The sequence below is a fragment of the Diabrotica virgifera genome, chromosome 1 (genome assembly GCF_917563875.1).
Source record: "Diabrotica virgifera virgifera chromosome 1, PGI_DIABVI_V3a".
NCBI classification, from domain to species: domain Eukaryota; kingdom Metazoa; phylum Arthropoda; class Insecta; order Coleoptera; family Chrysomelidae; genus Diabrotica; species Diabrotica virgifera.
In genome coordinates this window covers 193,233,384-193,259,997 of record NC_065443.1, presented here as the reverse complement: position 1 = coordinate 193,259,997, position 26,614 = coordinate 193,233,384, and the positions used below count along the sequence as shown (strand labels likewise).

The 26,614-nt window shown below is 32.5% G+C and overlaps 1 protein-coding gene across 3 annotated transcripts in view; it reads left to right on the top strand.

Moving 5' to 3' along the window:
* Positions 1 to 26,614, top strand: part of LOC114334182 (uncharacterized) — an 883,857-nt gene that overhangs the window by 238,021 nt on the left and 619,222 nt on the right. For all 3 annotated transcript variants that reach the window (XR_007695930.1, XM_050641876.1, XM_050641875.1), the window contains one exon: positions 18,158 to 18,313. Coding sequence is in view for 2 of the 3 variants with exons in the window: in XM_050641876.1 (XP_050497833.1) it covers positions 18,271 to 18,313 (43 nt within the window). In the remaining variant the exon portion in view is untranslated. The remainder of the gene's footprint in view (positions 1 to 18,157; positions 18,314 to 26,614) is intronic.

Genomic DNA, 26,614 nt, shown 5'->3' with positions numbered 1-26,614 from the left:
CTCATGCATTTTATATGGCACAAAAAAATATGTATCTAGTGCGTCTTCAGTAGAATCAAAGTAGATTTAGTCTCAACAGTTCAACAAAAAAGTAGAATTTTGCTCTAAAGCACAATACTTATACCAATTTTTATAGATCTCTTGCTCCAGAATACAAAATTTTCACGGTGTAGTTACTAAACAAATCAAACCTAATCATAGGTTTAGTACCAAGAGTAAAATTGGATAATAACTTTCCAATCCTTAGCCGACCAAATACCTCTAGTCGGTAATTTAGATCTACTGTGACCAATTTATTGAAAATCGAGTATTGGAAGATGATTTACAACTTCATTAGTAGAATAATCTAGAGCCCCTAAAGGAATTTTGGGATTCTGTGACTGTATGACAGTTGCTGCGAAATAGGTACACGTTGGGATAGAGTTTGCCAAATGATCGATTTTAACCAAGAATTTTAATGCCCGGAAGTTTTGGTGCTAAACAGAATTAAACACAAGTTATATTGGATGTACAAGGATTCCAAAATTATTTAAAGAACATATTTTAGCTAATTATATCTTAAATTATGGCTTTAATAGTTCTGAAACAAATATGTACGTAAATAAATATTCGTAAATGTAGTAAATTTAATAATATGAAATATCCCATTTGGTTTGGCTATTATTTATTTGTATTATGCTAATAAGATTTAAAATTTTATATGTAAGTATACATACTGAGGTTCAAAATTATAGAATAAATTCATTTTTTTGCGAATATTCCACTTTGGAGAAAAATCCCAAGTCAGGTTGATTTTTATCCTTAAATTATGATTTTTTGACATATATATCATACTCTGACGTCATCCATCTGGGCATGATGATGTAATCGATGATTTTTTAAATGAGAGGAGGGGTTGTCTGCTAGCTTATTTCAAAGGTTATTTAATTATCTATTTAGTAATATAAACATTAACATAATTAATCTATACAGTATGTCCAAAAAAATATTTTTTAAATTAAAATAATTGACACAAAAAGAAGAATTTATTTAATTTATTCATTTAAAAATACATTTGGCTGCTGTCAGAGACTACAAAAAAAATTATTTGACAAATAAACATTGCTTTACGCCTAAGTTAAAAGTTTAAACTGCCAAGAGGCATGTGGCAGATTGAATATTGAATTTAAGCGAAACTCAATGTTTATTTGTCAAATTAAAATGTTTTTCTGTTTTATGACAGCAGTAAAATGTGTTTTAACATAACCTCAAGGGGTTTAAGATAAGTGTCTGGCATTGATCCCCATACTAGTAATCCATAGGGTTATATGACTTTCGACAAATGCGTGGTAAAGTGTTATTTTATGTTTTAAGTCTATGATGTTTTTTAGTTGACGAAATTTATATAAAACATACCTTGGTCTTTTTAATAAATAGTTTACGTGGTCCTTCCATCGTAGATGTTTATCTATAAAGACTCCCAAGTATTTAATAGTGTCTACTTGAGTTATTTTTCGGTGTCATTTAGAGTGAGGTTTTGAAATATGGGTTGGGTGGACTCGTAATTTAAAAAAGGAATAAAAAATGTTTTTTTTTTAATTTATAGACAATAACTTATTGTCAAACCAATCCTTAATTATTTTTAGATCAGTTTCTAATTCTGTTTTTAAAGATTCCCAATTCTCTTCTCTATAAAATATAACTGTGTCATCTGCAAAAGTAATAATTTCTCCTGATGTTTTTACGTTAAAAAAACTATTCAAATAAACAATAAATAGTACTGGTCCAAGGTCTGTACTCTGAGGTACACCATACTCTATTTCTTTATAACCGCTATATTCGTTTGCCACTTTTACAATTTGCTTCCGATTTGTGAGGTAGTTTTTAAATAATTCAATACAATTTCCTCTAATTCCAAGGTTTTCGAGAGTCGTGAGAGGAAGTTTATGACTGACCGTATCGAAAGCCTTGGTGGCTAGATCCAGAAATTATTAGGTTAATGCTTATCTGAATAGAGATTTGACTAACCTTTCAAATAACTGGACTTTCAAAGACTTATAACAGGACTCCTATTTTTATAAAAAATCATCGATTACGTCATCACGCCCAGACGGATGACGTCACCAGTATGTTATACCAAAACATCATAATTTAAAAATAAAAATCGACCTGCCTCGGAATTTTTCTCCAAAGTGGCCTATTCTTGATAAAATAAATTTATTCCCTAATTTAGAATCTCTTTATATTATTGCGATATTATTTTATACCTATTCTTCTATTTCAAACTATCAGTATTTTCTTTCATTCTCTTTCTTAAAGTACCCTCCCCTGGATAGAGGTTAAAACAAGGTCAAATACTACCTTTGAATATTCTTCTCTGCCTTCAGTTTTTCTTATTAGCAGTTCCAAATTTAGCCCTGGCCATTGTCGGATGTTTCTTATCCACGATATTATTTTCCTTTTATTTTGATGAACGTAGTCGAGTTTCGAGTTTTATTTGAGAATCACATATGGGTCTTTTGAATTTTTTGAAATATTTTTTGGCCTCTTGTATTCTCAATCTTAGTTCTGCATAAATATTTAGACTGCTATCGATCCAAAATCCCAGGTACTTTTACATTTTGGTTGTTTCAGATTTGATTCCTGAATATTTATTTTTATAACAAATTCTCACAGAAGAATTGGTCCTGTTCTTTTTCGAATTATTATACTCTCTGTCCTTTTCATTGTCCTGCACTGTAGATTCTCTTCATCTGTCTGTTAACCCTTAAACGCCCAAGGGTAAATCAAAAATGTCCGCCTAATGCGTATTCCCTTGTAACAGATTTATTACGTGTTCCAACATTTTTCAAAAATTATTTATTGTTAAAAAGACGAGCCTTTATCGAATGTTAATTTGGTTCTATCGATATTTTTAAACATAAAAGTAATATCTTGAATTAAATATGGGTGGGCACAAAATGTCCATCATTGGCAAAACATGTTACTAGAAGTTTCTATATAATTTCTCTTTAGTAAGAATATAATAGACATAAGTATCGACGTATAGTTACATAATCGACATAATTACCTGCCACACCAATGAGGACGTAAAGGAAGAATGTGGAGAAAATTGACAAATCTTGACAAAATACTTTTCTTCAGGTCTTCGTACACACTGTCCTTCCATCTTTTCCTTGGCCTGTCTTTCCTTCACTTTTGTACTGGTCTTCTTGAGAGTAATATTTTTGGTATTCTTTTACTTCCCATTCTCTCGATGTGCCCCGAATATCTTATTCGCTGTGCTTTGATCGTCGCGTCGTCATGATCGTTGGCTCTTTATATAGTTCTTCCAATTCTTTATTGGTTAATCTTCTCCACTGACCTCCTATTTTCTCATCTTCTCCGTATATTTCTGTTTTCATTTTTCCCTTCCATCCTTATAAAAGGTCTGTTTCTGACTTTTTGAGCACTCATGTTTCTCATGCGTATGTTACTGTAGGTCTAATAACAGTCTTATAAATTCTTATTTTTGTTTTTTCTTGATACGTATTTGGATTTCATTAATGTGCGTAATGTTCCATATTTTTTATTTCCTTTAGCTATTATTGTTTTTATCTCCGCTTCCTCGTGACTAGCTCCTATTGCTTAAATTATCGCACCATTTTTTTTCTTGGTAAGCCAATACTTCTTCGTCCATTTGGTGACTTATCTCGTACTATTCATAGTATCCTATCCTCTGCCATTTTACTAATGTGTTCGTTCCGCTCCTGTTTTCGTTTCATCACCCATCCATTTATGTCTTCTACATTGCATGATCTTCTTATGCTTTCGCTTCTCTCCCTATCCAACAGACTTTTCCCTGATATTCGTCGAATTATTTCATCTCCTTTGTTTCTAGTAGTCGTCTCGTTTTAGATGTGTCAGGTCTTGTCTCCGCCGTATATGTCAATATACGCACAACGCAAAAGTCTAAGGATATTTTCATAATTTGACAATACCAATGACAGAAATTTCATGACCATATAAATTTGCTTGTACTATAATTGTTGATACAGACACTCACTTCTTATCAAAAAAAAAAATCGTAAAACTGATAGAAATACGTGTTTTTTATAAGGGACAAAAAAATCGACATTTTTATGTTTTGTTTATTTTTAATTTTAGTCACTTTATACCATTCTTGCTTAATAGGTGAGTTAAAGATATTGTCTTTTTACCACACAACGACAACATTTAACGTTGGACGAGATGAATAGAGCCGTGGGCCTCTTTCAAGCTGGTATGCGACAAACTCAAGTTGCTGAGCAGCTGGGTGTTTCCCAAAGCGTCGTAAGTCGTTTGTGGCGTCGGTTTAGAGACACTGGGAGTCCAGCCGAGCAACATCCAGGACTTGGTCACTTTAAAACCGTTGCTCAAGACCGATATTTAATTTTAAATGCCAGAAGGCAGACAACAATCACAGCACCCGAGCTGGTTAATGAATTAAAGCTTGCACATAATGTAACAATTAGCCGCATTACTGTAAGGAATCGTCTCCATGAAGCCAATCTTCGTAGTCGGCGACCACTGAGATGTCCACCTCTATCTAGAGGCAATCGCGCTGCAAGATTAACCTGGTGTCAAGAGTTTTCAGAATTGGACTGACAGTGACTGGGCCACAGTTTTGTTTAGTGACGAGTCTAGATATGGATTTCATCCAGATTCTGCTCGGACAAGAGTTTGGAGACAACCCGGAAATGGAGAACGATTACGACATCTTCAAGAAATGTATGCATACAGAGGTGGTACATTAATGGTATGGGGCGGAATCATGATTGACGGAAGAACTGACCTCATTTTCCCACGTGGCTTTCTCAGAAGTCAGCAATATTTGGACACTATTCTTGAACCTGTTGTGCGCCCGTTTGCTGCTGCTGTTAAAGAAAATTTTTACTTTATGCATGATAACGCTCGACCATATGTTGCGCAGATTGTAACAAACTGGTTGGATAACGAGGGTATTGATATATTGCTGTGACCAGCACAATCACCGAACTTGAATCCCTTTGAGCATGTATGGGACATGCTCCAACGAAGAATTACTCCACATATGGGCAATATCTACAATAAGTTTCAATTAAAAGAGCTTCTGATAGAACAATGGACACAACTACCTCAAGCAGACATTAACAATGTGATTCGGAGCATGAACAGTAGATATAGAGCTGTGATAAACCAACGTGGTGGCCATACTTTATTTTAAGTTTATATTTCGTATTTTTGGCATTTTATGGTGATATGTGAAACATGGGTGATTTGCAATATCTTCTTTTTGCTCCAATTTTCTGTTTTTTTACAATTTGTGGTTTTGACATATTAAACAACAATTTAAACTACAAATTTTGTATTACTTTTTTTAAGTTGATTACAGATAAACAAAATACGTCTATTTATAAAAATATCCCTAGACTTTTGCGTTGTGTGTAGATCTAATTGCTGCTTTATAAATTATTCTTGATTTTGTGTCTTGTCTTAGGTGTTTGTTCTTCCAGATTGTGTCATTAACAGATCCCGCCGCTTTACTTGCTTTTAAGCTTTGTTGTCTTACTTCTTCTTCAACATTTCTATATTCCCAGATATCTAAACTTTGCTTCCTGCTTTATTGTTTTCCATTAATTTCGATTTTACATCATAGTGGGTATTTAGATGTTGTCATATATTTGGTTTTTTCTGCTGATATTATCATATTGTATTTATTGGCTGTTGTATTGAAGATGTGTGTTAATCTTTGGACATCGTCTTCTGTCTCGGCGATTAATGCGGCGTCGTCTGCATAACATAATATTTGGATTTCCTTGTTCCCCATTCTGTAACCATGACCTGCTTCTATTATGTCGTCCATTATTATATTCAAGAACAGTGGGCTTAACAAGTCACCTTGTCTGGCTCAGCTTTGTATTGGTATAAACTGTGTTAGGTTTATCTTTGCCTGTATTCGATTATGGAAATAGATGTTTTCGATGTTTTGTATAATATTGATTGGTATTTTTCTTCTATATAGTAAATGAAAGACGTCTTCGACTTGGATGCGATCAAAAGCTTTTGTCAGGTCTATAAAACATATGTATATGCTGGTTTATTGTACTCGATGGCCTTTTTTGTGATTTGTCTTAATACAAATAAGGCGTCTCCGCAGGATCTTCCGGATCTTAACCGTTGATGAATTTTGATTTACCTCGTAATTTTTTTGTACGTTTGTACATCGTTTGTATAAATATTTTAGAAGATGCTGTGTTTACTAACGGTGCCGCCCAAAATCACGACAGCCAAAATCCCGACAGCCAAAGTCCCGACGTCCAAAACACCGACACGCCAGAATCCCGACACGACAGAATCCCGACAGGCCAAAATCCAGACATGCAACAATCCTCGCATAAGTAGAAATTCCGACTTTTGTTTAAGGTGAAACAGTAGCGATTAACAGGTAGCGAAAACGCGTTCCAAGATTGCGGCTGAAATTTTGAATATTTTTTCGAGATATTTGGCACACGTATTCGTAATACAATAAAGAATGGCGGTACAGAGCCCAATTTGAAAAATATATTGATATGTGGAAATTACTCTGTAATTAAACACAATATTAGAAAAACGAGCCTGTACCGCCATTAAGAAGAACAAAAAAATTCACTTTCTTCAAATAAATTTTTATCCGATGCCTAGATTTTGTGTCATTTTGGAACTACTAATGAAATAAAAAAATTTAGTAGTTCCAAAATGACACAAAATCTAGGCATCGGATAAAAAAGTTTATTTGAAGAAAGTGTATTTTTTTGTTCTTCTTAATGGCGGTACAGCCTCGCTTTTTTAATATTGTGATTAATTACAGAGTAATTTCCACATATTAACATATTTTTCAAATTGGGCTCTGTAACGCCATTCTTTATTATATTACGAATATGTGTGCCAAATATCTCGAAAAAATATTCAAAATTACAGCCGCAATCTTGGAACGCGTTTTTGCTACCTGTTGATCGCTACTGTTTCCTCTTAATACTTTTAATACAAAATACTTTTGTTTAGTAACAAAAAATAAAAAACAGATGGCCATAAACAAAAAAAAAAAAGAAATAATAATTATATGTTTTAAAGAAACTTATCAAACCTGTCGGGATTCTGGCCTGTCGGGATTTTGTGGCTGTCGAGATTTTGGGGTAGACCCGTTTACTAAGCAGAATATTCTTCAGTAACAACTTGTAATAACTCTCAATAAATATTTTAGCTATTTTCGAGGTGGAAATTTTTTACCCACACTTGGGCATACATATGGAACCTGCATAAGGTTAGGCGTTTAAGGGTTAAGTGGAAAATCTTTTCTTTTATCCATTCCTGCTTGTTATTTCTGGGTGTTACTTTTCCGTGTTTTTCTAATGCCCTCTTCATTTGATCTGTACTAAGTTTCCACAGGACGTTTACGTCATCGGACTTGGTATTTCTACGGTGGTCGATATTTCTTAAATTTTTGTGTAATTCCTTGTAACCACTCTGTTATACTATAGTGTCCTTTGTCAATAATTGGATGTCTAGTCTACAGGGTGAGGCAGATAACTGGCCTATTAGAAATATCTCGAGAACTAAAGGCAACAGAATCATGAAAATTTGAATAAGGGGGTTTTGAAGGATGATCTATTAAATGAAAATATTTTCATCTCTTTGCAACTTCCGGTTATACCGGAAGTTGCTTATAACTTCGTTTTTTTTTAATGGGACACCCTGTATATTTTTACATTTTTGGATTCTCCTCGATGTCTTCGTTCTTAAAATATAAGGTTTTGTAATATTATACAGGGTAATTTAAAAGATAATTACGTTTTTTTATTAATTTCGTAGCAATATTCACACCCTGTAGAATTGTAGTAGTTTGACATCTAAAACTCTACTTACGTTCGAATGATTTTCAATATACTCTACTATTGTTAAGAATCATTAGTATAGCTAAATTTTTAATTTTAGTATAGAGGGTTGGTCGAAACTCGGAATGAGTATTTTCTGAGTTTTCTTAAATGGAACACCCTGTATTTTAGTATTGTAATGAAATGATATTTTATGGTACTTTTTTATTTCTTAAGCATTCCCTATACCTAACTGCTTTAATTTGTGCTTAATTGTTAATCGCACCAACAATCTTAACTAAGTAGGTATTTCGATAGCTAAACCATTATTGGTAATTTTAAGGACCAGTCTGGATTAATATGTATTTATTTCTGAAAAATTATTTGGGATTGAGTATTTTCACGGCCAACCTAATAAAATTTTACGTATTTTTTGTTGCAATTAATGTTTAGCTTGAATCACCAATAACTCACAAATTAAAGCAGTCAGGTATAGGGAATGCTTAAGAAATAAAAAAGTACTATAAAATATCATTTCACTACAATACAAAAATACAGGGTGTTCTATTTAAGAAAACTCAGAAAATACTCATTCCGGGTTTCGACCAACCCTGTATACTAAAATTAAAAATTTAGCTATACTAATAATTCTTAACAATAGTAGAGTATATTAAAAATCATTTGAACGTAAGTAGAGTTTTAGATGTCAAACTACTACAATTCTACAGAGTGTGAATATTGCTACGAAATTAATAAAAAAACGTAATTATCTTTTAAAATACCCTGTATAATATTACAAAACCTTATATTTTAAGAAAGAAGACATCGAAGAGAATCCAAAAATGTAAAAATATACAGGGTGTCCCATTTAAAAACGAAGTTATAAGCAACTTCCGGTATATCCGGAAGTGACAAAGAGATGAAAATATTTTCATTTAATAGATCATCCTTCAAAACCCCTTTATTCCAATTTTTATGATTCTGTTGCCTTTAGTTCTCGAGATATTTCTAATAGGCCAGTTATCTGCCTCACCCTATACAGGGTGTTTCATTAATAATTATCCATATAGTAACTGGAGAAACCTTAGCACAAAATACAAAGATTTAACCTAAAACACTTAAATAAAATGTGGTTCCTTACTGAGTTACAGGGTGTTCTATCTACAATATTAAAAACTATTTTTGCTCAGCATTTCAAAACTATTCGACCTATCCTTTTTATACTTGGCAGAAAGTGCGACTACTAGACACCCTATGAAATTATGATAAACAAACGTTTCTTGCTACTACCAGAGGCGTACGACAGGGGATGGTGAATAGTTGACCCTTTTCAAATCCTACACCACTGGAGGAATTACTATTTTAGTGCCATATTTAGATTCTTCAATACTTTCTACGTAAATAATATACTCTTCATTGGTAACGATAAAGTCATTAGTTTTCGAGATACTTGAAGGTAAAAATGAAACGGCACATGTTATTTTAATTAATTTATGATATGATTTATATGATTAAAATTTATTTGTACCCAGTACTTTAAAACTATTTGGCGTATCCTTATCATACTTGGCAGAAAGTGTAGGTACTGTACACCCTACTAAATTAAGATAAATCAACGTTTTTAGCTACTACCAGAGGCGTACGACAGGGGACAGGGGCTGGTTGACCCTTCCCAAATTCTACGCCACTGACGAAATTGCTATTTTAGTGTAATTTTTTGATTTTGCAATACTTTTTATGTAAATAATATACTTTTCATTCGTAACGATAAAATGATTAGTTTTCGAGATATTTGAAAATAAAAATGAAGTGACACAATACATTAATCAAAATAACCGTGTCGTTTCATTTTTAACTTCAAATATCTCAAAAACTAATGACTTTATCGTTACGAATGAAGAGTATATTATTTTCAGAGAAAGTATTGGAGAATCCAAAAATTGAACTAAAATAACAATTTCGCCAGTAGCGTAGAATTTGGAAAGGGTCAACCATTCACTTTCCCCCGTTGTACGCCTCTGGTAATAACTACAAACTTTTTTTTACATTATTAAGTAGTTTATACAGTACCTATACTTCCTGCCAAGTATGAAAACGATACGTCAAATAGTTTTAAAATTCTGAGCAAAAATAGTTTTTAAATTTTAAGATAAAACACCCGGTAACTCAGTAAGGAACCACATTTTATTTAAGTGTTTTAGGTTAAATCTTCGTATTTTGTGCTAATGTTTCTCCAATTACTATATGGACAATTATTAATGAAACACCCTGTATATTTAGGATTTTATTTCGTTATTAGTGTCCATCTTGCGAGCACTTTTAAAACAACAGGATTTGATAGTAAGTGGCAGTTCTTTGATATATTTTTGTACTGATGATAGCTATGTGATATATTTTGTTGACCAATACATAATTTTCTTTGTTTTCATTATGTTGTGTTGAAGTTCCCACGTGTATAATCTGCAGGGATGTAATTTAAACTAGTATGTATATTTGTCTATCTCCCATGTTGTTCCTTGCTCAGAGTCAGAAGTTTCGAATCAATACAGATTGGATATGGATAGGTATCCTGATAGAAATTAGGCCCTATTTTTTGGTCATAACGTGTTCTACCTCAGCTTTCCACGCTTTTAGCTTCGGGATTTTCCGATTTTTCTGAGATGGAAAGATGACCCAGTCCTTATTATTTTATCTAATTTACACTAGAGCTACACTAGTTTAAAACATGAAGGTTCTGCATGCAATAAAAGCCGAAATATTGTCTATTTTTCCAGCTCGCTTCAGTTTGAAGTTCCATTCTAAAGATCAAATAGAGCTCGAGGAATTCTCCCTTTCACTTTTCCGTGGCGGTGTTTTACGAGGACCAACTTTATACTTATTCTCTTTGTATCATTATCATCATCAATCAGCCAATTGCGTCCACTGCTGGACATAGGCCTCCCGTTCTTTCCAGTGTTTTCTACACTGGGCCGCCTATAGCCAGTTTCCCGCTACTATTTTTATGTCGTTGGTCCATCTAGTCGGTGGTCGTCCTCGGCTTCTTTTATAGTTTCTGGGCCTCCATTCTATAAGTCGTCATGTCCACAGTCCATCTTGTCTTCTTCTTCTTCTTTTTGTATAGACATAACTCCATCACTTGGGGAACTGTCTGTCATTCGCCGTCCTTACTACTATATGGTCCATCTTGTATTCTAGCTAAGTGTCCAGCCCAGTTCCACTTAAGCGTCGTAGCTCTTTCGATGACGTCTTCAACTCCTGCTCTTTGCCTGATTTGTTGGTTTGTTATGTTGTCTCGAAGGCTCACGTTCAGCATTACACGTTCCATGGCTCGTTGTGTATCTCTGAGTTTATTGCGGATTTTTGCGTCAGTGTTAAAGGCTCTGCTCCAAAAATTTGTACAGAAAAAACACATTGGTTATAAACCTATATATATTGCCTATCAATTGAACTATAAAATCTAGAGGTTATTTAAAATCTGTATAATTTTCAACCCTTAATATTATAGACCAGGCCGGATCGGTTTTGAGGTGAATATGAACTTTATTAATTATAATAATTGACTTATGCTCCTTCTCAAATATGCCCGGAACATTAATGAAAAAATTTTAATATTTAAAAATTTCGAAAAATATCGATTTTTTCTCTTTTCATTGCTTATAACTTTAAAACGATTTATTTTGGAATAAAGTCGTAGTGAAGGAAAATATAGACAATTAAATTTTGTATAATATACGACTAGTTAAATATGTCTTAAATTATTACCCTTTCTGCAAAATAGCAATAAATACAAAATAAGGGAATAAAATAGGCCTGTTTTTGTTCAATGTTTTTCAACAACTTTGGTTACACATAGAACCTTCATAACTCGCTTAAAAAATTCTTACAATATACTTAAACTGTCCACCAAATTGCATTAAAATCGACCTAATAGATTTTGCATAATAATTTTGCAATCTAATTTTTTTTAAAAAGTTTTTTAAAGAATTTCTTCTGAACAAAAAGTAGATTATTTAGATGTTTGCTAATCTTTTTACAAATAAAGAGATTCTCTACCTATCTAATGCATTTTACAGAATTAAAATTGGATTATTTAAGCGGCCTCAGCACAGTTTTAAAATTACAAACAATGTTTTGGCTTATAAACAATTACGGTGGGGACGTTTGAGTTGGAATAAATTTATTTTCTTGAGAATGGGCGACTCTGGAAGTAAATCCCGAAACAGATCGATTTTTATTTTTAAATTATAATTTTTTGGCATAAATATCATACTAGTGACGTCATCCATCTGGGTGTAATGACGTAATCTAAATATTGGAATTAATATAATTTAACTTTTTTTAATTCAAACCCTGTATAAATAATTATGTTAACGTATATATTAGTGAATACAAAATTGAATAGCCTTTCGATTGAGCTATCACACGGCACCAATTCTCATTTAAAAAAATTATCGATTATTATGTAGTATGATATGTACCAAAAAATTAGAATTTAAAAATAAAAATCGACCTGTTTCGGGAAAAACACCTATTCTCGAGAAAATGAATTTATGCCTACTCAAACGTCCTCACTGTATTTGTTTATAAGCCAACAAACTGTTTATGATTTTAAAACAGTGCTGAGGCCACTTAAATAATCCGATTTTAATTCTGTAAAGTATATTAGATCCGTAGAGAACCTCTTTATATGTATAAAAATTAGCGCAAACTTCTAAATAGTCTACTTTTTCTTCAAAACATTTTTAAAAAATTTGAACTCTTTAAAAAAATTTAGATTGCAAAATTTTTCTGCAAAATCTATCAGGTCGATTTTAATGAAATTTGATGAACGATTTAGATTTAAGCATGTTTTAAGAATTTTCTAAGCGAATTACGAAAATTCTAAGTGCAACCAAAATGGTTGAAAAACATTGAATAAAAACAGGCTTATTTTGACCCTACTTGGTATTTTTTGCTATTTTGCAGAAAGGTTAATAATTTAAGACATTTTTAACCATTCGTTTATCATAAAAAATTCAATTATCTTTATTTTATTTCTCTACGACTTTGTTCCAAATTGAATCGTTTTAAAGTTATAAGCAAAGAAATTAGAAAAAAATCGATGTTTTTCGAAAATTTTTAAATATTTTAATTTTTTTATTAATGTTCCGGGCATGTTTAAGAAGGAGCATAAGTCAATTATTATTGTTGAAATTGTTACCTAACTTTATCTGCAAAAATCCGAATGCCACCTCGCACATCCAAAAATAGACGTTTTTTCACAGATCCGCCTGGTCTATTAAGAAAGAATGGAAGCATGATTTTAAGACAGAAGATGTTTTCTTGTTTTCTGTTGGTCATAGAAGGTCATTTTTTTTTGTTAATTGTGTTTTTTCATCAGTTTCACCCCATATATTTACACTGTCTCTTGATATAACTATCTTTTTCTCAATAGAGCAATATTTTTAACGAATATGCCTACTTTTACAACCACATTTACATTCTACAACGCATGCTAAATTGACCACGTTTTGGTGCAAATGGATCTTTTATATTTAATGTAACTCTGACATAAAACCGGCGGCGTACATGCTAGTCATGAGCCTGGAAAATGCTATAAAGGTATCTTCTTAATGTAATATCTACTTCTTTATTTGTTTGTGACTTACATTACGTGACGAAGAATGAAAGTCCAGTTTAAGGGACATGTACGTCGTTGTTTAGTTTCGTTACGACACGTAAACTACAGTCATAAGAACGTAATTATTAAACACATTAGACATTTCTAAAATGAGGGAACAAATTATAAAATAACATTTTTAATTAATGTTTCGTCTTCTACATAGAAAGAAAGACATATGGAAGACCTAAACCAGGATGCCATCTTGGAACACTGTAAATCAATTATAAGGAAATAGTATATTTTGCAACAAGTGCAGAAAGGTACTAATTTCTCACGAGTTTGAAAATTTGCGTTAAAAACGAGTGAGAAATTACCTTTTTTGCACGTGTTACACACTATTCTTTTTCTACAACCACAGTTTTTGCTAAAAATAAAAATCACAATTTCCAAAGGAAGATTTATTATATTAATGAATTATAAACTTTAAAGTGTTTATAATTAATACTAATCAATTTAAATTCCTTATACCTAAATAAATTGCACAGAAATCAGTTAAAAAATTAGTGCACTGACTTAATTTCTTTAAATTTAAACTATTTTAAATAATTATTACAAGATAATGTCACATTTGACGTTATATTTATGCAGTCACGAATTATTTACACCATACCTACTTCATTCGACGTATCTTGCCGAGGTTGCTAAATCCATATTGGTTAATTGATAATAATAAAATGTTTATTAAGAATAAAATTGTAAAATAAATCAGCTGTGATATCCATAATTTAATTTCTATTCGATAATTAAGTATCATAATTGTCTTACAGGTTGTATATTTGTCTACACTTTAACCACAGATATAAACAGAATATAATATAACGTTACTCAGTTATGTAAAGTTTACTAGAACATTTATTAGAACAAAATTTATTAGAACTAAAACTAACAAGTAGGTACAATATAACTGTCAACTGTCAAAATATAAGTCAAATTATTACTGTAAACATTGTTAAATCAAAATAAAAATTTATTGTTTTTTACCATCCTGCAAAATACAGGGTGTTTTATAAATAAACGTTAAAATGTATAGATACTTACGTAATAGAAAAAAGATATTGTACAGGGCGTCAATAAGTTATATTTATTTCATGAATGAAATAACATGACGTCAGTTTTACTTTTCCTCCCTAGAGAGGAAAAGTTTAACTTTGCTCCCTACAATCAGGTCCGGAAAAGTATACTTTCGGTAGAGGTAGGTGGAAAAATACTTTTTATATTCTAAGCAACAAACTTTTTCTTAAAATAACTCGTAGGAAAACCCTTAAATTAATATAGTCGCCGCTATAGGTACAATTTTTACACAGACAAAATAAAATATAATGCGGAATCACGAAATAGTTATTTTCCTAAATAGTGCGGAAAGTCATACTTTTCCGCACGCGATTGCAGTTTGCCGAACAACGCGAAGCCGAGTTCGGCAAGCAGTCGAGTGCGGAAAAGAGACTTTCCGCAAGAGTTAGGAACAATATTTTTTCAACAAACGCTTAAAAAATGACCAAATCTTTATCAATTAATTGAATTAAAAAATAACGCTAATAAGTTATAATAATCCCGAATTAAAGTCAACCCGGTGCCTAAATGCCTGTTATGCAGTAATGAATGGTGTATATCAATACAGGTTTTAATATTTTAAAGTCATAGCAACGATGTCAAACAAAGCAGTTATTGTTAAGAAGCGCGTCACACACTTTACAATTTCCACGCATCTTTACTTACGAATTTCAAAATAATTCAGTAATTTAGATGGCATCAAGTGAAGAATAACTACCCCCATCTATTCTCGACCTTGGCAATAATCTTGATCTGATCCGGAAAAATATGTATGTAAATTCAGTGCGGAAAAGTAATGCAGATAAATAATGCGGAAAAGTAAAACTTGTCAAACTAAAACGCGTGCGGAAAAGTAGACTTTTTTGCACGCTCGTAGAAAAATGTATATTTATTGCCAACCGTCACTAAAGTCATTCATTATTGTACTAATTTGACGCCATTTGCGGCAGTAAAGTAATATTTTATTGCACTGAAAGAAGACTTTTACTTTACCTGTCGCGATTAATCAAAATAAACTGAGATTGAATGTAAGTGGTCGATAGCGGTAATCGATTATTTATTTGAGTGAACTTAAAATTTATTTACTTTAATTATTAAAAATATTGTACAAAATTTACGTTATTATTAATTAAATTTATGTCAGAAATTGAAATTCTGTAGTATTTTGCAATTATATTCATAAAACATAAATCAAAACTTTACATATTTAGTAATTAGGTACTTATTCAATATTGGTAACAACTCTCGATTAAACATCGAAATCGCCCATCGTGCAAAAGCTTTCTGTCATCGTCATTACTGTCACACGAAATTTTTATTTTGTCTAAAATTAATAAAACTCTTAAATATTTTAAGTTTTGTATTAATGCAAATACAAATTGTATATTATGAAATGGTGTTTTTGTTAATTGGATTATAGGTATATGGGACGGTCACACATATTAGTGATAATTTATTAGCAAATATATTTATTTAGATTTTCTACTATTCTTCAAGGGAAAAGCAACTTCGCTACGGTAGGCTACACTTCATAAACATAACGTAACTCTTAACAGTATTTTATTTTTAATTTCTGGTATTTTATTTTAAGTGTTCAAATTGGTCTAATATTTAAATTGAAATACGATTAAACTGTTTGTAATATATTTATTTCGTTGAAATCATAATAGTAGAAATATAACGTCTTACGTGCGTACCAAGTACACACACTCTTTTTTCATTAGGATGTAATTAAGTAAGGGTTAATGTTTTTTATGATTGGCGATAAAATTTTGTATGCACCACGTCAGTAAAGACTCTTTATCGAACTCGTCTGTTATTCGCCTCGCTCGCTAGGCTCGCTCGGCTCATAATATCAGACTTCTTCGATAAAGAGTCACTTTACTGACTTGGTACATAAATAACTATTATCGCTAACCATCACAAGAGTTGTGTATTTTTGTACTCATTTCCGGCAGTAAAGTAACACTTTATTGTACTGAAAGAAGAAGAATATTACCTGCTGCAAATATAAATCAATTTAACCCAGGATTGAATGTAAGTGGTCGATGGAATTAGTCAATTATTTATTTGAGTGAACTTAAAATATATTTACTTTAATTATTAAAAATATTTTACAAAATTTACGTTATTAGGACCGGGTTAGCTCCGTAGCATGTCTGACTTCCACGCAGGTAGGCCGGGGTTCAAAACCCAGCGGCGGCGAAAACATCTAGACATTTTTAAAATTTCTATAGGTCCCAGGTCGACTCAGCCTGAATAAAAATGAGTACCTTGGGTAAAACCAGAAGTAATAGGCGGTTGAAACGTAGCACTGGACCTGTTACCTTCCTTGTATACCGTGGGCCCTAGATATAGCAGACTACCCTGCTATAATCCCAAAGCCACGATAGCGGTATAAAACGGGAGACTATTATTATTATTATTTAGATTTATGTCAAAAAGTGAAACTCTCTATTATTTGGTAATTAGATTTACATAAAATAAATCAATACTTTACCGATTTAGTAATTATTGTAAACTATTGTAAACTACTCTGCATTTTTTGTGTATAGAAAGATCCAACAAAATATGACTAGTTAATGTTTTTTATGGTTGGCGATAAAAATTTGTATACACCACGTCAGTCACTTTACTGACTTTGTACATAAATTAATATGGATTATTAGTAAATATTAACTTTTCATTTGTATTAAAATAGTGTAAACACTGCAAAAAAAGTTAAATTCAAATCGCATAACATTATTTGAAATAGTTTATGGCCATTCATAATGTTTAACTTAGATTTTTCAATATTTCAAAATAAAAATAATTCTCACTAAATCCATTATTGGAATGAATCCGTAATTTGCATAATCTTACTTAATATGTTATCTTCCGACAGAATAAGGATGAAATTTGTGGGTTGTGCTCTATTATGTTTAAAGGTGATATAAAGAACAGTGGGAGCAAGAACAATAAAATATTGTCTATAGAATAGAGACGATGTGTTACAACTAAACAAATCAAATTTTCGTTCTAAATGTTAAGAGTGACTGTTTAATATAATAAGAATAAGGTATCTTCTAAAGAGTTGTACGTACCAGCCTTTTCATGTCGTCCGATAATTATTTGCTCTATTGGTCTATTGTTCTATTCTATCAATATGTTTATCCATGTGCTGGTATGTGACTGTGAGTTTGGGTTTAAATTAATCCACACAGGGAAGACGGGCCCGTCAAGTTTTAATTCTCAAGACAACGCGACTCATTGACTTAAAGCTAACTTTCTATAAGTATAGAGGACAATAGGACAGGTGTGAAGATATTACCAAATAGATATCCACGGATCAACTGATAATATGACATAGAGAGTTCGAGAAATATTTAAAAAAATAAGGGTTGGTTTTACCCTGTGATTGGGTTGGTTCAGCAGGAATACACGATTATATTCATCATTATTTTATTAACCGTCAGTTACAGTTATTAATACATGTGATAGTATTTAGTTGATGACGGTACACGTGACGCAGCACGTTACATTACCCGGAGCATAACTCTGGTTCAAGTCCCAAATCTAACTGAATCTCTCACAATCTGTTTAATAATAATAATTCCTCTATTTTTTATTATTTCAGGTGCACTTATTTATAACAACAAGTTATTATGGCACACATACACTCTAAGTGTGTCAAGTTTGAATACTCGCATACCATGTAATATGTTATTGCTCACCTAAGCAGAAAACCACATGTCGACAAATGCACACCATTGCGTCTGTTCTACATGCGCAGGTAAAATATTGATCATTTGCTTTTATTATTTTAAAATTCTATAAATAATATCTTAATTAATAATTTTGTTATTTGAAGGATTTGAGAATTTAAAAATGTATACCGATTCCCATTTCAGAGGTCAACGAGTAAAGTACACCTCGCTTATCGCCTCTACTAATAGTATTTTATATAAAAACTAGTTAGTTAATGTGTTGTGTTTACCAACTAAAAACACTGGTAAGTCGATTTTCATTAACAGAAAATATCGACAACCAAAAAATTAGGCCAGTCCTTACTGTCCATACATATTTAATATTTTGGCATCCAGAATATTAAAATCAAATTGTGGCATCAACATCATCACAAACATCATCACAAACAGTACAACGTAGCTTCGCTGCAGTAACAAAAATCACACCGAAAAAATCTACAACAACAATATCATGTCCCATTAGAACTTTCGCCATCGTTATGAACGCTCTTCCAGACGTCGTGCTATTTGATTACATCAAGGAAATTGGCGAAATTGTTACCCCTAAAAAAATAACCTTTGCTTCACGAATTTCTAACCAGCCTATATGCATATATCTTTCTTCATTATCCGTAGTTGATAATCTTCTGCAAAATTGTCCGACCATTACTGTTGTAAATCAAACAATATCTATTCGCAGACTTATTACACCCGCAACGAGGCTACTACTGTCCAACGTAAGCCCTTCGATCCCGAATTTACTCATAGAGCAAGCACTTAAAGACGAACTTCGATTACAACTTGCTTCTCCTATCTCTTTTATCCGATGCAGTTCACCTGAGGACGAATACGCTCACACTTTCAGTTTTCGACGCTCTATCTATATTATATCGGATAAAGAAAACTTTGAATTAAATACCTCAATTGTTATATCGCATGAAAATACCAATAATAGAATCTTTATCACTTCGGATAAATTTGAATGTTTTTTATGTAAAAAATCTGGACATACTGCAGACTCCTGTCCTGACCCTCAAGAAATATCTAGCAACCCTTCTCAAAATACAACTTCTAGCCTAATCCCATTTGAACCTCCTTCTATTATATCTCCTCCTTCCTCCTCCTCAAAAAGAAGAAATCAATCCAACTAATACCGACTTACCAATTCCAAACGAAGAGTCTCTAATGTCAGTGTCCTTGCCTACAAATCCTTGCATCAAAAGAACTTATTGTACCGACACAAATCTCGAATCACCCACTTTATAAGTTACTGATAACCACCCAGACTTAAACCCTATAAATGCTCAATCTACCACAGCCTTTGCAACTCCTAGAACAGCTCTTAAAAAGAAATTAAAAACTGATGACAAAGAACTTGCTAAAATTACTCTCTTTGCTCAATCAACTGTTGACCAATTAATAAGTGCTAATCCAGAAAAATTTTCGTTGACAGCATTACAACTTATTGTCTTCCTGGAAAATTCCTTTGGTAGCAGTGATCCTCTCAAAGAAGCTCATAACTTTACCACCAACATTAAGTCTCTTTTAGAAGACCTTACGCAAATATATCAAACTGTATCTGATAGATCGCTTAAAAATTGCATTACAAGATTATCTGAAAAGCTTAAGATCACATTAAATCCCGTATACGCTGACGAAATTGCAAGCCTTACGTCCAATAATTCAGGTGACTCCAACACCAATTCCGATCTTTTCTAAAAATAAAAAATATCTTTTCACTATTTTACAATGGAATTGCGACGGATATTATCCGCGCCTTGAACACATACAATATCTTACATCAATTTACCATCCAGATTTTATTTGTCTACAAGAGACTAATTTTACTACAAATAATATTCCTCACCCTAAATCCTTTGAAGGATACCACTTCATTAGGACGAACTGCATCAGAGCTAGTGGAGGAGCATCAATTTTTTCTTCCAGTGAAATCTACTCAGCAATGCTACCTTTAACAACGAATCTTAAGGCAATTGCCATAACTACATTTTGCCCTAATAAGCTTACTATCTGCTCCATACATATTCCCCCAAATCATCCTTTAAAAGAGGAAGAGCTCCTAGACCTTATATTCCAGCTACCACAGCCCTTTATACTCACAGGAGACTTTAACACACATAACAGTATGTGGGGTTCTAAATCTACATTTGGTCGTGGAAAAATAGTTGAAAATATCCTTAACTGCACAAACTCATGTCTTCTTAACACAGGATCTAATACTCACTTTAACATTTCCTATGGATCATTCTCTGCTTTTGACCTTAGTATTAGTGACCCTAAATCAGCACGTTTTCTTTCCTGGCAAACAGCCGATGATCTCTTTGACAGCAATCATTATCCTATAATAATTTCCAACAACTGTAGTGGACCTGTATCCAAGTTATTGGCGCTTAAACAAAACTAACTGGTCAGAATATTCAAAATCTGTTGATATTCTCTTGCTCGCAAATGAACATCCGACAACCAATGATGTTGACGACTTATTAACGTCAATATCAGAGACAATTTCAAATATCAATTTCAAAGTCAATATCAACGCAAAGTAAAAAATCATTCTGGCAGGATTATGTATTTCTACTAATGAAAATTTCAATCCTAGCCAAATTTGGAAAAAAAGTACGACAAATTCAAGGTCAAAAAACTAATAAAAAAACTACTCGTTTAATTTCAAATGGTATAGAGAAACATTTCGAAGATAAATTCAGAAACAAAACTAATCATATTAATATGTCTCTTCGTGAAATAAATCCATACAGAAATAACCTGATATCTTCTGAACATAGTAGACCACTTAATTTTCCTTTCACTATCCATGAGCTTATATCTGCTTTAGCTAATTGCAGAAACACCGCAGCTGGGCCCGATGATATTCCTTATGCATTTCTAAAGCACTTGTCTAATTATGCTCTTAAAAAACTCCTAACTTTATACAATCTAATCTGGAACTCACATAAATTTCCATCTCAATGGAGCAAGTCTATTGTAATACTGATACTCAAGCCAAATCAGCCAACTAGTTTTCCACAATCTTACAGACTCATCTCCCTCACATGCACTATGTGCAAATTAATGGAAAAAATGATCAACAAACGTCTGCTATGGTATTTTGAAAAATAAAAGATTATTTCACAGGAACAATCTGGCTACCAAATACAGCGCTCCACAAGAGATAACCTTGCACTACTTCAAACCCATATATCTAACGCGATTAATAGCAAACAAGATCTGATAGCTACAATCTTCGACATAGAAGGCGCATTTGACATCATCTCAAGAAACGCAATTCTTGACAAACTTTTTCAATGTAACCTCACATATACGCTTTTATGAAAAACTTCCTAACATCAAGAACATTCAGGGTTTCTGTCAATAACTTCCTTTCTTCTCCACATATCCAATATGGCGGAGTTCCTCAAGGTTCAGTTTCAAGCACATCTTTATTCATTCTCGCGATTAGCCAGTTATGTCACAATATCCCTCCACCTATCAAATCCTTATTATATGCCGATGGCCTAATAATATACTGCCAGGGTAAATACAATGCTACTACTAGTAAAATTCTGCAATTAGCAGTAAATGATCTACAAATCAAAGTTGCATCCCTAGGACTTACTCTCTTCCATTCCAAAGTCCAAAGTTATTAAATTCAGTAGAAGAATTAATTTTTTTACTCCTGAAATCACCGTCAATAACTTTAAATTACCGGTCGTTCATAATTGCAAAATATTAGGGCTGATATTTGATTCAAGACTAACCTGGAAACAGCATATTCAGAAAACTAAAGGAGCGTGCCTTAAAAGGTTAAATATAATTAAATCACTCTCACATTATCATTGGGGAGCGGAAGAAACTACGTTACTGAAAGTTTACAGATCACTAGTCCGTTCCAAGCTTGACTATGGATGTTTCATCTATATGTCTGCATCTAAGTCAAACCCAACTTCACTAAATACAGTGCAAAATACGGCTATCCGCCTATGTCTTGGAGCATTTCGTCCTAGTCCGGCAGAAAGTCTTTGTTGTGAAGCTAATGAACCTCCCCTTTGGCTTAGAAGAGAATACCTTCTTTCCTCCTATGCTGCTGCAATTTCTTCCAATCCCTCCAATCCAGTGTATCCTTTAATTACATCATCACACCAACCTCATAACAATGCTCCTTGTAACTTAATTGTACATCCTTTTCCTCATCTTCTACAGCCGTTATTAAAAGATATAAATTTGTCTGAAACCAGAACTCTACCATTCTCCAATAATCCCTATTGGACCAACCTACTCCCTCATCTTGATATGTCCCTCACCAAATTTAACACGGAAGATGTCAGTGTTAACACATTAGGAAGTCTCTTCCTAGAACTTATAAACAAAAATAAATAACATAGTTATTTACACTGACGCGTCAAAATCTGAAAGTGGAGTTGGTTAATCTCTAACTACTCTTCAACAGCCCATCGAACTCTGTAAAATTTCTCCTTGCTGTAGTATTCACACTGGCGAACTGCTAGCTATCTTGTGTGCTCTCAAACATGCTCATAAATATCCACACACATAGCCATATGTGCTGATGCACTTTCCTCTATACACTCCATCAATACTAATCACCAACCATCCTCTTGTCCAAGATATTCATGACATTTATCAGCTTCTTATAAATCAAAATACAAAAGTCACTTTATTATGGGTACCATCCCATGTTGGGATTAGTGGTAACGAAAAAGCCGATTTCCTTGCCAAAAAAGCTGCATCATCGATGGATACCATGCTGAATATACAAATCTGCAATGATCTAAAAGCCAGACTGAATAAGCTCAATCTGTCAACCTGGCAAATTCACTGGCATAAAATTACTTCAGAGCTGCATGAAATTTAGCCCTCAATGAACCAATTTACCTGGTCTAGTTTATCTCGGAAAAATATGGCAATCATACGGAGACTGCGCTTAGGACATTCCCGTTTAACATATGGCTATTTGATGACATCATCTTCACTACCAAAAGTCAACACTGCAATACTACTCTCCGAATCAGACACATACTTATTGAATGCCCTTTTTATGCTAAAGTACGCCAACAGCTTGGTATCAGTCCTAACTTCAAAGAGGTCCTCAACAGCACAGACCAAATCAACAAGGTTATCAAATTTCTTGAGAAGAATCAACTGTTAAACAAAATATAATTGTTAACCGATTTTCCTTTTACTTATGTTAAATAATGTTAACTATACTATTTGTAATTTATAATATTACCATGTAAACTGTAACTCGAGCTAATGACCATAGATGTCACATGCACGTTAATTTAAATAAAAAAAAAGTATACCCTTTTTATTCAGTTGCAATGCGAAGCCAAAACTGTCTTAATTTTTACTTAGTTCAGAGAGCGCAACCAGCACTCTAATCGACGATTTCGCCTCTAATTCGAGGCTTATCAGTGAATGCGTATATTGCTATCTCTGACCCAAGTTTAAATTATTCAGTCTATTAGTCCCACCATTGCAACTAACTTGATAGTAGTAGGTGCCTATCAGCATATACTCTGAATTAGGTAAAAATTAAGACCGTTTTGGCTTCGCATTGCAACTGAATAAAAATGGTAATATATTTATTTTCTATTAGGTATACTCCCATTGAGTAAGATAAATCCATTTTCCGTTGGAATTTACTACGCTGAACAGACGGGGTAGTGAATTCCAAATTTTAGAATTCCCCCGTGTCTTCTTTGATTCAGCATCCATCTAGCTTGCAATTTTTAGAAGTCGTGGAGGTATTACCAGGAAAATGGTCCAATAAGTCTTCAATATGATATTATTGTATATTTTTAAATATTTTAAATATTTTAGACATTCAATATTTTTAAATATCTTATTAGGTTGAAAACTTTCCCTTTTATTTAGCAGATGCCGCTAGGCACCTACTACCATCACGTTATTTGCAATGCAGGGACTATAGTGCAGTCACTGAAGGTTTTCACCTCCGATTTCGTTGAACCTTCATCGATTTTTATGAAAATTGGTGAGCAGTTAGAGGACACCTCAAGAAACAAAGGTGACATGATGCTAACTGGCGCTTTCACCCTGGGGGTGGATGCCACCCCTTTTCTGGGGTGAAAATTATTTTATTAAAATTAATACCATACACCGATAGAGGGACAAATTCTAAGCAAAATTTGTTGTATTAAGTTATTAACATAAATCAATACTTTTTGAGTTATTAAAGATCACAGATTTTATTTTTTCTTAAAAAAATGTATGTCTTAAAATATATTTTCACGTATAACTGAAAAACTATTAGCTTTAGCAAAAAAGTTATTCCTACCAAAATTGAAGACAATAATAAATTAAATACACTGTTCAATCAAAGTACTAAGCTAATGTTAATTCAAAGTGAGGTATGGGTAATTGAATGTATATTTTTTCGATGAGTACTCAAATCTAAGTATTCAAGCTTAAATAACGGGAAAACGATGCATTTTATAAATATACCTGCTGAACACTTATCAAAGTACTTCAGAATGCCTAACAAATGCGCTTCAGAAGAAGTTAATAGCATCAAAATTAAGCAAGTTATGATGAAACGAAGGGAACCCTTTCGAATTTTTTAGGAAAAAGTGAAAAATTAAACATACGCCATTTCCACATAAATTAAAAGTTATAGTAATCCTTAACAAAATTTCTTTGTATTAGCATAAGTAATGATTTTAACAATTTTCACCGGTTTAGAATGCATATTTAAAAAAAAATATTTTAAAAAAATCAGAATTTTTAAAATTATCGTCATTTTTATTTTCTTTTGATAATAACTGTAAAAATACTCAATATACGTAAAAAATGGCAAACAACCAAATTTGAGTTTTTTCTATATAAAATATTATACCTGTTTCACTATTTATTTTGCTGCGAGAACCATGTATCCGTGGCTATTTAATCTTTTAGATTTAAAAAGGTAAGTGACGTAAAAGTTTAGTTTCAACGCGATTTAATAGCATTTATAATTACCTTTCAAACCGTTTTCATCTAAACCTGCTATCTTAAAAGTTAACGGAGTTATTAGAAAAAAGCGATAACATTTTTTGGAAAAACTTTTAAAAGATTAAGTTTGAAAAATTTTTTGAGCATAAATTTTAATGTTATTAACTTGTTCTGTATCTCATTTGATAGATATTTTTAAGTACTTTCACAAACGTTTAATAAGTTTATGTTATAAAATGCATAATTTTCCAATAATTTAAGCTTAAATGCTTAGATTTGGGTACTCGCCGAAAAAAATATGCATTTAATTACCTATAACTCACTTTTAGTTAATATTAAAAGGTTTTTTTGGTAAGGGGTTTATTTAATTTTTTATTAGCTTCAATTTTGCTAATAATAACTTTTTTGTAGAAACTTATAATTTTTGAGTTAGCTATGAAAAATCGGTTAAAAACATGCATTTTTCTTACGAAAAATTAAAATTTTTGATCTTTAATAAGTCAAAAAGTTTTAATTTATTTTAATAACTTTTTATAACAAATTTTGCTTAAAATTTGTCCCCCTATCTAACTGTGGGGTTATTTTTAATAAAATAATTTTCACTCCGAGAAGGGGTGGGATCCACCCCCAGGGTAAAAGCGCAAGTTGGAACTATGTCACCTTTGTTCCTTAAGATATCCTCTAACCACTCACCAATTTTCTTGCAAATCGATGGAGGTTGAACGAAATCGGGGGTAATAGCTCATATCCACCTTCAGTGACTCCACTACTAATAGATTGGATAATTTAAACTTGGGTCAGAGATACTAATCTATGCATTCTCTGATGAGCTTCTAATAAGAGCCGAAATCGTCGATTAGAGTGCTGGTTGCGCTCTCTGAACTAAGTAAAAATTTAAACAGTTTTGGCTTCGCATTGCAACTGAATAAAAATGGTATACATTTTTTATTTTCCATTTGTATTACTCCTATTGAGTAATATAGGTCCATTTTCCGTTGGAATTTACCACGCTGAACAGACGGGGTTGTGAATTGACACATTTAGAATACCCTCGTGTCTTATTTGCTTCAGCATCCATCTGGCTTGCAACTTTTAGAAGCCGTGGAGGTGTTACCAGGAAAATGGTCCGATAAGTCTTCTATTTGATATTATTTTAAATATTTTTAAATTTTTTATTAGGTTGAAAATTTTACTTTTGATTTTAGAATTATCTGAAATATCGTCATAAGATATTCCACAGTAGTATATATTTAGATATTCCGTAGTATCGTGAAATTATGGAAATATGTAGGTATGGTGATATTTCATACCCCTTCTTCACTAATCATTGTATTGTATATATAAAATAGACCAGGGCGCATCGG